The sequence below is a fragment of the Coturnix japonica genome, chromosome 7 (assembly GCF_001577835.2).
Source record: "Coturnix japonica isolate 7356 chromosome 7, Coturnix japonica 2.1, whole genome shotgun sequence".
NCBI lineage: Eukaryota > Metazoa > Chordata > Aves > Galliformes > Phasianidae > Coturnix > Coturnix japonica.
In genome coordinates this window covers 21640221-21653781 of record NC_029522.1, presented here as the reverse complement: position 1 = coordinate 21653781, position 13561 = coordinate 21640221, and the positions used below count along the sequence as shown (strand labels likewise).

The 13561-nt window shown below is 43.9% G+C and overlaps 1 protein-coding gene across 4 annotated transcripts in view; it reads left to right on the top strand.

Moving 5' to 3' along the window:
* The window catches only part of MRAS (muscle RAS oncogene homolog), a 35323-nt gene that overhangs the window by 19466 nt on the left and 2296 nt on the right, over positions 1-13561 (top strand). For all 4 annotated transcript variants that reach the window (XM_015868829.2, XM_015868833.2, XM_015868831.2 and 1 more), the window contains exons 3-5: positions 7621-7774; positions 10741-10840; positions 12119-12198. In XM_015868829.2, the coding sequence (XP_015724315.1) occupies positions 7621-7774; positions 10741-10840; positions 12119-12198 (334 nt within the window). The remainder of the gene's footprint in view (positions 1-7620; positions 7775-10740; positions 10841-12118; positions 12199-13561) is intronic.

Genomic DNA, 13561 nt, shown 5'->3' with positions numbered 1-13561 from the left:
AGATCGCCGTTGTCTTAACATATCTAAACTTGGTGTACAGGGACAGAAAAACAGGAGATTGGCATCAGTGGTGGAACATGCAGGGTTACATAACTCTGAAGGCCATAAACTTGGTCTGGTTGAGATCTTAGTTGTACTCTTCAGGGTTTGTCAGATGCAATTTTTTGAGTGCTGATGGCCCCAATGACCTCCAAGGTGTTAAAGAACAGCCTTAACTCACTCTGTTGTGTTTTGTTTTTTAATATACCTTAATCTTGCCAACACTTGTTCTTTTACATGTGTCAGCAGTTGGTCACTGATGGACATCTACATCATGAATATTCCCTTGCGAGTATGTCTCATGGTGCTGTCTGCATCAGAGATGCCTGATCTCAGTTGACCATCACACAATGCACTTGTGTACATTTGTTTTTTAAATACTAGTGCTGCATTAAAAAAAAAAAAGAAAGAAAAAAGAAAAAAGACTCTGTTATACATGAGAGAATGGATTTCACTTATATCTCTCTACTCCATAATCCAACCCTTTAAAATTAGCTACCTTTATCTTCTCTGGTATGCCTCATATTCTAATATTATGGCATCAGCTGCTGTATACGTTGGTGTTGACTGAAACAGCCTTTCAGGCATCTTTCACTGAACATTTGGATATATTTTTGTTACTCAAGAAAAAACCATCTGACCTGGGGTGGGAGTGTGGAAGGAGGTTGTTTTCCAACAAGCAGAAGCTTAGCCTTTACCATCTGCCAAGTAGAAACAGGGCATGAAGACTGACTATCACATGTGTCTCCTGCCACAGCTCTGTGTCATGGGACTTGGATCTGGGACATTCTCATATACTTGGGCAGCTGCTGCTCTTGTGGTTACACGTGGCTGCATGAATCAATTATGGTGTAAAATTAGGGACAAACATGATAGGAAGGGTGCAGATGCATCATGATGAATTCTAGACATTCCAGTTGGTTTTATGGCTAATTCTCTATAGGGGATGGATTTTTGTTGTGTTTTCTTTTTTTCCTCAGAGCTTATTGTGGGGGATAAAGGGGGGCAACCACCAGAGAGTTTTGCCTTACCCTACCCACCTCCAGAACAGGAAACAGTATTAGAAGATATATATAGATATATATAGAAAGCATCCCCAGCACTTACTATCTGCCCTAGTGTTATGTAGATTAAAAACAAAATTAAAAAATGCACCTAAAAAATGCCCACCTTATGCTATTCAGTTTGCATAAAGCATCTGGCTTCCCTCTGTGAAGACTTACACCCACATTTATTTGGTAGCACTATAGCACCAACTGGCAGCTTGGTAAAATGTTTGACTCGGGTTTTTTGTTTTCCAATGGAATGGGCTTTTATTTCAGATTTTAGACCTTAGAGACAAGCCTGAGCTCAAACTCATCTTTTACATGTTTCCTCTCTGGCATGGGTGGGTATCTCTGTGCTCTTAAGAGAGCAGAATCTATGATAATTTCATGCCTCCCAGAACACTGAGCAATCTGTACCGAGTCCAGCAGTACACTGGGTGCTGAGTGCAGAAATACTTGATTTTTGGCCTTAACATCAGTTTTCTGGGACAATTGATTTGGTGTTTGGAGGACAAGTGCCATAGAGTGGGACAAAGCAAGTTAATTGCATAAGAGATATGCAGGCAGTTTGTGGCTAGCCCTTGTTTTTAGATTTCTGCATCTCCAACAGGGCCTCCGATTTTCTCTGCATGTGTTATCCTCATTTATTTCCTGCTGCTCATACTGAAATCAGTATGATGATGTACTTGGTTAAATGCAGCCGCATGCAGGTGCTGTATGGAAGCATCAGGTCAGAATTAAGTGGGGGCCAGGGTTAATCTGCTTTGATTAGGTGTTGCTCCAGTTGAGTTGCTGTCATTGATTTGGTATGCTCCTTTCTGTGTGCAGGCTGACTTAGCAGAGGATTCTTTTGATGTGGCTGTGAAGTGCCAATCTGGAATTATTCATCTGGGCATGAAACCAAAAGTAGAGTATCAATACAGGAAAAATTCCCAGTGGTTCCAAATTCCTTGTAGTTCGTAAACCACATGCAGGTAAAAAGGTGGTGATGAGGAGAGGAATTGATAGCCATGAGCAGATGGCTTGGGCATGATGATGAATTGAGCTAAACAATTAGCTGCTGGTAGAGCTGCACCAGTTGGTAGCAGCAGAACAAGGAGTTGTTCCTGTGTATTGGGTGATAGTGGTCTCTTTTCCTTTTCTTTCCTTCTGCCAGAATCATTAAGATGAAATTCCCACTGGCTACTACAAGTTGTCTTCCTACTACTCGTCTTTAGTTCTCCCTTTTTTCTTTTTTCCTAACCCTAACCCAATCCTCCCCCCCTTTACACAAGTCCCCGTCTCAGTCCCTGGGTACCCTTGTGTTGGGTTCGACCTGGTGTGCATCCCTGTGGGAATAGCAGTAAGCACTGTTCTTCACTGTTCTTTTCCCTGGGCTCTCTTTCTGCTCTCTCCACTCATGTCACCCATGCATTCCTTTTTGCAGAGGGTTTTTGCTGCTAGTCATCTCAGGACAGGCTGTCTGCTTTTCTGTTTGGGAAGCTTGGGAACAATTCAGCCACGAGGCCAGAAGGAGAGCAGAGGTCGCTTTAGACTTGCAGGCAGAATGGTCGCTTTGCGGCTCTCGCTTGCTTTATTTCTTTAAACTTTGGGTAATGTCATTGACAGAATTAAAATTCAAATAGAGTTTATAATTTCATTCTCTTATTTGTGTGTACAGTATTTTTCCCTCCCTTGATTGCTTGGATTTTGCAACCTTGAAAGAGGGTTTTTTGTCCTGGGTTGTAGGGATTTTTTTTTTTTTCCTGCCAGGAAAATTTTGATGTTGCAACATGGAAAACACAAGGCTTTGAATACTTGCCCTTTGTTAGAGAAAGAGCTCCTTTAAGGGCTCGCATCTTTATTCTGTGTATTGATGTGGCAGCCTCTCTTCTGAAGGCTCCCCTTTTCTCTTTCCTTAAAGAAAGGGCAAGAATTCAAGTACTTGGGTTTTCCATGTTATAACATCTGTGTATTTAGTTAGGGCACAGAAGAAGGGCTTATGAAAGCCCCAGTGTTTCCCATCACATGTTTATCCCTGTGGAAGGCTCTCACGCCAGGGGCAATGTGGCTGTATCTCAGCAGACCATTGACAGTCAGAGAGACCAAGCAAAGCACTTTGCCTTTCCTTGCTCGAGGTACAAGCACCTTCCATATCTCTGCAGGGTGATTTAGGGTGCAGGAATACAACGTACAAGCTATGGGACCCCTCTGCCCTGTCTGCTTAGCACCCAAAATACCAATTCCTTAGCTAAAGCAAATATTCCTGAGGACTGCCCTATACCACACTACTGCTGATGGGGGGATGAAGATAGGACATGGCTTTCTTCAACCTGAAACTGTTATGTTTGTTTTGTCAGTTCAAGTTCCCCCCCCCCCCCCGAGTTACCAAGCTGCAGAGTAGCTGGGAATGGAGATTCTCTGGCCCCACCTTTGGAAGCAGAGCTGCTGTGCAAAGAGGAAATCGAGACTCAGAGAGAAGTGCCAAGAAGAGTCTGGCTCTGTAGCTCACGATGACAGCATTCCCCTGACGGTGCCACATTCCTAGTTCTGCTCTTTCCTCCAGGGACTTTTTCTGTATTTTGCATTAAGTTGTTGAAGAGGCAGAAAATGGCCTGGAGTCAGACTTCTTGCTGCTGCTCCTGTCCCTGGCTCCTGTCTACTTGCAGATCCATCCAGCCTCTTAAAGGCTTGCACATACTCTGTGTATGTCGCTGAAGGGACTGCTTGCAAAAATCAGGTCATGCACAGAGTTCTTGCCTTTCTGAGCAGGAGATCAGTCTCGGCATGAAGAACTATATCCTGTCCCTCAGCTGTGTGGTGCACAACCACCTTTCTAGAATGCCAAAGTGCTCTCAGAGCTGCTTTCAAGTCTGGCCACAGCAATGTGTGGATGCCATTAGTATTTGATTTTTTTGAATGGAAGATAGAAGAAAGATTTAGTGTGCTTTAATGTGCCTGTCTCATCATCACTGGCTCCTTCAGTGAGGCACTGGAGGAACTCTTGTTTTGATCTATATGCCTTATTGCCCAGCAATGTACAGGTAAAGACACAGGAGTGTGTGTTGCCTCTATGTGGGATAAGAGAAACTCTCGTGCACAACCAGATTTGAGCTGCCTCAAGGCTGGAAATGCCATTTTTTAATCTGAGCTAAATCCAGTGGAGGCTTTGGGAAAAGTAGTGTCATGGCTTAAATTTCATAGTCAGTATGCCTCTGCCCTTGGCTTAGATTTATATGCCTGTATCTGTGGTTGGCACTCGGAGCACTCTCAGTTACGGAGATATGCCACACAGAAGACATCTATACCAGGAAACGCTGAGTGCTTCTATTTGAGGCTTTCTGGGCTCCTACATCTACTCAGATGTGCTTTCTCTGAGCAGCTGTGCTCTTGTCCGACCCATCAGAACTCACAGGAAAATGGTATGTAAAGCTCTAAGGATTAACATAGAGTTAATTACAGCAGTTGCGGTCACATCCAGTGGAAAGCAGAAAAGGCTATCTCTTTGCTTAGCAACCTTTCACTCACAAAGCAAGAGTCCTCATGCTGGGCTCTGAAGGCTAATTGCGCTGAGTTTATTCTCCAGCCGATTTGCATGAAAGCTCTGTAATAAGACTTTTGCATTGCCTTCTTTGGATGTCTCTTCCTACTTCAAGTTGTTGGCTTCTCACTGCTCACCCATAGGTTTTCATTGGGGTTTCTCCTTCCTTCCTTCCTCTTTGATGAAGTTTGTGGGAACTAAACCAAGCCTGCTGTCGGAAGGTCCTCACTGCACTGCACAGTGCATGAATTTGATTTCGATTCTTGGAAGAATGAGGCAGGGGAAACCTGCTGTGTTTTCCTCCAGCCTTATTTCCACTTTGGCTTTAATGTGTTGCCAGGGTGGCAACTGACAGACAGAGTACTGAGTGCTGATTTTAAAGAGTACCAAGGGAATAGAACTCACAATTCTTTTCTACTTATGATTATTTCTAAGTCTCCTGGCATCCTTTTTGCAGAAATGAGGATTTTAAGAGGAAGCATGTTAGCTGAAGTCCTAAATCTCCTCACCCTGTTGGGAAGCCAGACAAATTACCTTCCCAGTTTCACCTCCCCAAGATTTCTGCTGGCTGCTTTCCCATTTTAGTATATTATAGTCCTCAAGTTTATTCCATAGCATTACTCTGGAGCCAAAGCTGCTTGCCTGTGGTCCTCTTTCAGAGCTGATGCTTTCCAGGATGTGACCCAGTTCTCCCTACAAAAGGATCCCAATTGCACTCTCCGCTCTTATTTCTGCACTACACAAATTGTGAAAACCATTAGGATATAGAGGGCTGTCTTTAAGAAGAACACACTTAAAACTGAAGCAGGGATGACTTCTGGCCAAACCTGTGACCCTTAAGTTTGCATGAATTGGAAATTAACTTTTACCTCTGCATGTCTTCTTGCCTATGTTTCCAAAGTGCCATTTTCAGCGCTGTCTGGACTTGTTCTCCTTTCCAAGAGTGCTGCAAATTAATTCCCTGTAAATAGTGGCTGCTGACACAGCAGCCCTGCTTGTGTTTAGCATTAGGAAGGGAAAGGAATGGCAGCAGAGCCCAGCCCACTGCTAGAAGCTGTCCTACTCCTCCACAGGTTGGGTGTGCGTGTGTCTAAGAAAGGAAGGGAGTGTATGTAGGGCTGGCAGTCAGCTCCCAGCCCTGCCCTGTCATTGCTTCCAGCTGGTTCAAGAGTCAGATGAGGGCAGCCCAACCTCTCCTTACAGGTTGGGTGGATAGGAAGGATTGATTTCCTCTTCCATTCCAGCCGCATAGTCTTGGCTTTATTCCATAGTCTCTTCTGCTCAGGGCGTAGAAATTCATCAGTGCATGCAGTGTCTTTGGCTTGTTTTTCTTTTCTTCCTTTTATCTTCTTTTCTTCATCCTTCCTGTTTTCTTTTTCTTTTTTCCTATGGTCCTTAGGAACAGCCTGGATGCCTTTGAGCTGAGACCCTTGTTTCCTAGACTTAAGGGAGGGAAGTGGGATAAAAAGCTGTGAAAGAATACTCATGCCTATCCAGCAAGTTTTTGCTACTCAGCAAACAAGCCCCAATCCTGGGCTTTTTGTAAGAGCCTGGAAGCTCTTTTTACCCTTCAGGCTTTCAAAGTGGTGGGAGGCAAATGAATAAGACTGAGGAGTTTTAAGGGGTCTGCCATTGCCAAATACCTCCTCTAGCACAGCTGCCTTTCCTCAATACACAGAGCACACACACTGTGGTGTGCTGTGCAGCATGTTGAGCATGTCCCCACATGGCCATCCGTGCTGATTCTGCATGTAATGCTGGCAGTGAAGTGGGCTTTATCTCAGCCTCATCTGGAAATGAGGGCAGCTGGAGTACTTACCCTGCAGGGAGTGTCCTCCTAGGACTGTGGGCCTGCTTGGACTAGAAAAACTCACACTGAGCCCTGCTGCTCTATCAGCAGTACACACCTGACACTGTCTCCATCCACCAGTGCCCAGGGCTTTCCTTGTTACTCGTGGGCAGTAGATGCTAACTCTGCAGCTGTACAGGTGAAAAGAGTTTTCTTACTCTACCCAATTGGCTGGGATGTGAAAATGTTTCTAATCTTCAGAAAGATCCTGCATTTGCCTCTAGGATACAGTGATGCATATGGACAACTACTTCAGATCTGCCAATGTTTTTTGAGCTTGCACCTTGTATTGCTAGCTTAAGCTGCTGAACTCTTCCTACCCTCCTCCTGCCAGCTGAAGCTGTGGCAGCAATACTAAGTGGGAGCCTGCTAACTGGCATTGCTACCATGCCTCAGTGTATGATGTTTACTGAGAAGGCAGGTGTCACTTCTTCCAAATGTGGTTCATGACATAACTGATGGGAAACCCTAGTAGGCAAACTGATGGCTGCCTGTTGGGGAACAGCATTATGTTGCTTCCATAGCCTGGGTATTTTATAGGATTTGAGCTTAGGCGACTAGACATTGTTACTAGCTGACCTGGAAGGCGAGCCCATGCTCAGAAACAGGGCTGTTATATATGATACACAAACAGCTTTTCTGTCATAACAATCTTCTGAATATAAAAACGTGACTTAGGGCTACATATGTGGGGAGTTCCTCTGGACTGCACCATCTCGCTCTGAAAGTACATAATTGTGTAGAAATAGTATCCAGGCAGTGAGAAAGGGAAAACACATGCAGCCATCACTCGAGGTTATCTCCCAGCTCTACTTCACCACAATCCCTGGGTTGTCCCTGACATTTAAATTGTTATTTACTTGCTCTTTGCTTTTCCATGCAGGGATCAGTGAGAGAAGGAAGAGGGCTGGAAGGTTGGGCTGAGGGATACTTTGAGCCATATCTTGCCAGAGAAACAGTTTCTCAGGTTCCGTGGGTAGTATTTGATACTTTGAAGGAAACTAATATTTATATAGTCCTCTTCCCTGTCACCTTTTTTCTCCAACTTGCTTTCACAGAATCTTTCAGCCTTTAAGAGGACCAAGTCCAGTGAGCTGTAGAAGGGCCATGAAGCACAGTAGCTATTGTTTCAATCAGTAACTAAAAACCTTTCTCTTTTGTCCTAGTTCTGGACACAGCAGGCCAGGAGGAGTTCAGCGCGATGCGGGAGCAGTACATGAGGACAGGAGATGGTTTCCTTATAGTCTACTCCGTGACAGACAAGGCCAGCTTCGAGCACGTGGACCGTTTCCACCAGCTGATCCTCAGAGTCAAAGACAGGTGGGTGCTGCACCACTGGAGCTCCCCAGCCCTGTTGCAGACCATGCTGGGGGCCTTCAGGTCCCTGAGACTTCCTGCTTGTTTCATGGCAACTTCTTGTGTGCTCTGTGTAGGTTTATAGGTCTGTGTGTGGGATGATAAATATCCATTCTGATGAACTTTCTGAGCTGCTTTTCATGTAGAAAAGTTTGGTGGATGGAATCCTGTAATGAAGTGAAGTGATTTTAGAAGGGAGAAGCTCCAGCCAGACTGCCTGGTCATGCCAGACAAACCTTAGAAGGTTGTACATGGCATAGGCCTGGGAACAAATATCTTGAAAGGCTCAGGCTGAGAGGAATAATTTTTCTCAAAAGGGGATAAATGCAGTTAACGCATTGTGCTGTGTAACAACTGTTTTCAATGAATGTAACATCTCAGCGGGGCAGGGGGAAAGCAAGACTGGTCAGCTGCTCCACTCCCTGTGTACATGTGGGAGAAATTAGCACTGGGAGATTACTATGGTGAGCAAATCCATCCTGACAGACCTAAAGGAAGCTGCCAGGGCTTTATCTTCCAGATAACTCCCTCTTCCTTTTCCAGTTCAAGAGATGGTGATTCCTTTCACACTAGGTGGAGTGTGAATTAAGCCCTTATTTGTCTGCAGCTTTTAGACGTTTAGCTTTTCCGTTCATAATAGCTGTTAATTATGGAAGTCATCAAGAAGAGCCACCGGAGGGTTCGGACCTCGTTGCTGGCTTCCTTTCACAGCTCTGAATAACTTCCCCACAGGAAGGGTGGATGCATATCATGTGAGGTTCACAGCTGACAGCTCTTCCAGTAAAGCGTCCAGAACAGAGCCCGTGAGAGTAGAAAGTAGAGGAAAATCCACCCTTTGATTTCATCTAAATGAACAAAAACGTCAGTCACTCAGCCTGCCTCCCAGATAATGATGGCGTTTCCTTCACTGCCGGCTTAGCTTAGGGCAAGTTCACCCTGTTTCTAAAAGCTGAGGAGGACAGCAAAGTGTTTCCTGTAACCTGCCACAAGCAGATGTTGGTTTTGTCTAACATAGCTTTGTGAAAATAGGATGCAGTGTTCGTTGTTTTGCTTTGGACTGAAACCTCTAGCCCTCCTTATGCCGTACAAACAAGCAGCAGCGTGTGAGAACCAGGAAGTGAAACAGGCTCATGAAACTGCTTGTGTTTCCCCACGCTGGAGTATATAATGCCAGGAGCGTAACACTTCATTCTGAGATTGTTCCTATTGCTGTGACTTTTCTGAACAGCATGAATTAAGTAAACCACCCTGCCAGGCCTGTGCCCCGGCTTTAATCTAGCAGTCAGTTTTGAGGACTCCAAATCTAAAGCAATTGCAGGCTGCTGCTCAAAACCTCTGTCCCTTTTCTTTCCATAACCTAAATTATGCTAAAGCTTACAATTGTAGCAGCATGTTTAAATAGCAATCACACAGCTCACAGCAAAGCCCCCACAGAGTTTTATGCCCGATGTAAACATGGCAAATGAGATGCTGTCCAAACGTAATCCTTCTCTTATCAATGTGCCACAAGCCAAAAGGAATCAAATAATCCAAGCAAGTGTTTTGTTCCAGAATAATCAGAGTAAAGATGTATCAGTGCTCAGGTGTAAATGTTAAATCCACATTATCAGAATCAATAACTGCAAGATCCATTTAAAATGCAGAGAACAGTACAGTGCATTTCCAGCCAGAGCAGTGGGCAGCATGCCAGGGAGAAGATGGAGCCCTTATCGTCTCAATGAAAAATGACACAGAAAGTCTGTTTGAAAATCCAGGGAAGTCTTTTATGCAGCAGCGAGTGCAGCCAGCTGCTCCTTGCTCTAATAAAATCAGCTCTGTTACAGCAGAGATCACTGGAATCATTTTAGGAGGGTTTAAAATTAACTATAAGACAATAATGCTGCAGTAGGCATCATTTATTGGCAGTTACCTCCTTCTTCGTAGCAGTGGGTAAAGGCCACGCAGCACAGCTTTGCTGTATGTAATGCAGCTGGAGTAGAGGCTCTCCTATGGGAGGTGGAGCAGGAAGGAGCCACACTGCCAGCACCTCCCATAGCATGATCTGGCTTAATGTAATCCCTGGAGCTACACAGACCTTTATTTACCATGATCCACACACCTTGTCGGGAAAGCCTCACACAGGGCTCGTCCCTTGTAGTGTCTGAAGGCAATCGCTTATATGTCTGGTAAAGTTCAAGGAATACTGAGTAGTAATACCAAGCAAGATGGTTTTGGTACAGAAGAATGGTTGTTCATCATGCTTTCGCTCTATGATGAGAAGCAGAAAATAGTAGATAATAGCATCTGGAAGTATGGCAAGACTGGGTTCATGCCAGCCTCCTCACAGCTACCACTGCTGGTCTTGGGGTAATTAAAGCCATTGCCCCCAGTCATTTTCTTCCCAGTTTGATGTCTCCCTACGTGTGAGCTCCACAATTATCTTTTCTTCCCCTATGGCTGCTTTCAGTGGATAAGCATTGTGCTGTTCTCCACCAGGACATGAACTGATACCCTTTCTTCTGACTTCTTTCTTTTTACCTTGCAGTGATGAGCAGCTGTAAGGCACACAGCTACTGAGATGTTACTGTTATAAAAGAGTCCTGTTTCTCTGTTCAAGATTTGCTTCCATGCCTACATTAATTTCCTTTTGTAGTGGTTTTATTTAGCTGGATTCACTCCGTTACCCAGCGTTACGATGGCACCTTAATAAGCTCCTGAAATGCCTGTGGAATAAGGGTGAATGTGTGCATGTTGTTGAAGTAAATTTTTATGAGCGTGCATACTAGTTCAGTCTGGGGGCTGATGTACATTTGTATGATTTATCTTTATATTTCTTTATAATTACATGGTACATCTGTAGCTGAAAATGCTTGATGTCAGTATTAGAAAGTGAAACAGACAGTGTTTTGTGTTGTTGCCTGCTAATAACTGTTTTCTTTTTTTTTTTTCAGGGAGTCCTTTCCAATGATTTTGGTGGCAAACAAAGTTGATCTAATGCATTTACGGAAAATTACGAGAGAGCAGGGAAGAGAAATGGCAACAAAACATAATGTAAGTCTGTAAAATTGTTTAATTGCTTGTTTTAAGTACCATTACAGGCATTCAGAATTGAATTACCTGCTTATATGGAGCTGAATTGAAGTGTTTTTCTTAGAATTGCACATTTGCAATTGCGTTTCGTCTACCATGAAGCAGTAGCTGCAGAGTTCCCTCAGAGTAGGGTCAGTTGGTTGCTGGAACTAGAAGCTCTACTGCATGTCAGGCTACAGCAAATCTGTGGCTGTCACAAAGTCATGTGTATGAGCTGTCTGCAAACAGTGAGAAATGTGAATGTTCAAAATGAGGGAAGAAAGCACAACCTCTGAAAAAGCAGCCAGAAGTTAGGAAGTTTACCCAGGTGCCCACATGAAATGAACTTGTTAAAGATAATGGAGTTACAGGGTTGTGAAGTCAGTATAAATCTTGCCCACCCTCTTAGCTCTGTATTATTCACACTAGTTTAGCTTGAGAATGAGAAATTGCTCTTGGATTGGTGTAGATCACATGATACTTCGCTAATCACCTGTAAATGCCAGAAGTCTTGAATACCCAGAGGGAGGCAACAGCTCCAGTAGGAGGTGCTTAATGAAAAGATAAAGGTAAAAGCAAACAAGCATGAGACCTTCTGGCAGCTTGCTGTACCTGGATGGCAAACTACTTTGTGTTTCTAAACAAGGCACAATGGGGTTTTGGTAGGGCAGATTCATTCCCTCCCCCTCCCCAAGGAAGCTCAGTGCTGTATGAGCCAGTATACTGAAACTACAGCACAACACGTCACACCCATTTGCATGTACACACTTTGGAAAAGGATGTGCATGTAAATGCTTTGTAAGAGAGCAATTTTATCTATCTGCCAGCGTGCTGGACAAGCGCTCTTAGGAGGCTCCGTCTGTTTGTTAGACTTTGAAGAAGATCATTTTACACCAAAGGGGAATTTTAGTCATGAAATATTCATGCTGTTGTCCTAATAAGATGTGGCAAACGAGAATTTTTGGCAAGTGCTCATCTTTCAATCACCATCAGCAATTGCTGTGTCTACAGACACAACCTATGAAGAGAGAACATCTGGCTGCACGGAGTCTTGTGATCACTCTTCCCCAAATCCCAGCTTTCTTTAAGCATGAAGATGTTGATATCAGTGTCATGACAACATTTTGTTTACTGGTACTTCTCTGGTATCTTAGACACCCCGTTTCTCCATCCTGTAGAATGTTTCTCATTTTGAAACTGGTTTGTTTCCAACATATAAGCTGATACTTACCTCTTTCATGATATACTTCTCTCCTTCAGATTCCGTATATAGAAACTAGTGCCAAGGACCCACCTCTAAATGTTGACAAGGCTTTCCATGATCTCGTAAGGGTAATAAGGTAAGCAGTAAACACTTGGCTGAGTTGGTGCCTGTGGGTGGGACGTGTGGGAGTCCTGGGTTGGAGAGCCAAGAGACAACATCTGGTGTGGGCAGGGTGAGATGGGTTAGTTGGGGTAGTTGATTTCTGGGTTTTAGTAATCTTCCTTGTTCTGTACATGCGTATGAATGAATATGAACTAGCAGGATGTTACCTTTGTAAGAGACCAGTGCTGGACAGTGTGAAAACTAGTTGTGACCATGACAGAAAAAAAATGTCACTGAAGAAAGCAAAGCTTACTACAGCAATTGGCTTTAAAAGGCCAGTATTAAAACCTGTGGGCCAGTAATGTGTTGTTTTTTTATGGCTTTCTCATCTCAGGCTCTCATGTTGCCCTACACTTAAAGAGCTTTTTTTTTTTTTAAATCTCATAGGTGAGTTTTGCCATTTTCTGCTCACTAAATGGAAAAAAATAAGCCACTTTGTATGAAAAACAGCATGATCTAATGGCTAAGCCACAGGTTTCCTCCTCAGACAGCAGAGGTTTGTTCCCAGTTCTGGTATGAGCTGCTTTTGTTCGTTTTGGCAAATGCCTGCTCTCCGGGTGAACCCAACTCCCATTGCTGTTGGCAATGTACTGCTGTCCAAAATGCTGGCTGCCTCACAGGAAAAGAGCTGCGTGCACATCTCAGCATCTCGTTGATAACCTCCAATCTCTCTGAAGATTTGTTTTTCTGGCAGGGGTTGTCTGCCAGGTTTTTCTGGGCCTTCATTTTTCATGTGTTGGGAGGGTGCTGAGCTGAAATAATGCTCCTCCCCACCATGCAGTCAAAGTGCCTTGCTTGGCAATTAAACCATGAGACATTTATTCACAACGTATCTGTACTTGTGAATATCTTAGCACAGCCTCGAGCCAGCCTCTATCAAAAGCAGATGGTACTGCCCACTCTTCCCACATATCTGAAAGGCAGGGGGCAGAAAATCTTTGGAAACTACAGAGCAGAGTTGGAAATGTCCCAAGCTGTTTCCCAACTGTTCTGGAACTCAGCATTAGTTGGCTAGATATTACTTTTTGTTACAGCAAGCTCTTACCATAATCTATTCTACTCTTGGGGAAAAAAAAAAAAAAAAAAAAGAAACAAAAATAAGATGGTGAGGCTCTGTTTGATTTCTCTGCATAATGTGACTCCAGACACAGCCTGGATGGAGCGCTGTAATGATACAGCACTAACTTCAAGCACTGAAAATGTACTTCATAACCTAAAATACAGGTGATCTGCCTTATTCCCTGAAGTAGTTACAGTGAGGGTTATTGCTAGCCGTGGGAAATTCTCTGTGGCATCAAGAACGTTACATGATTTGTCCCTCAGCTTTGTTTCATTCT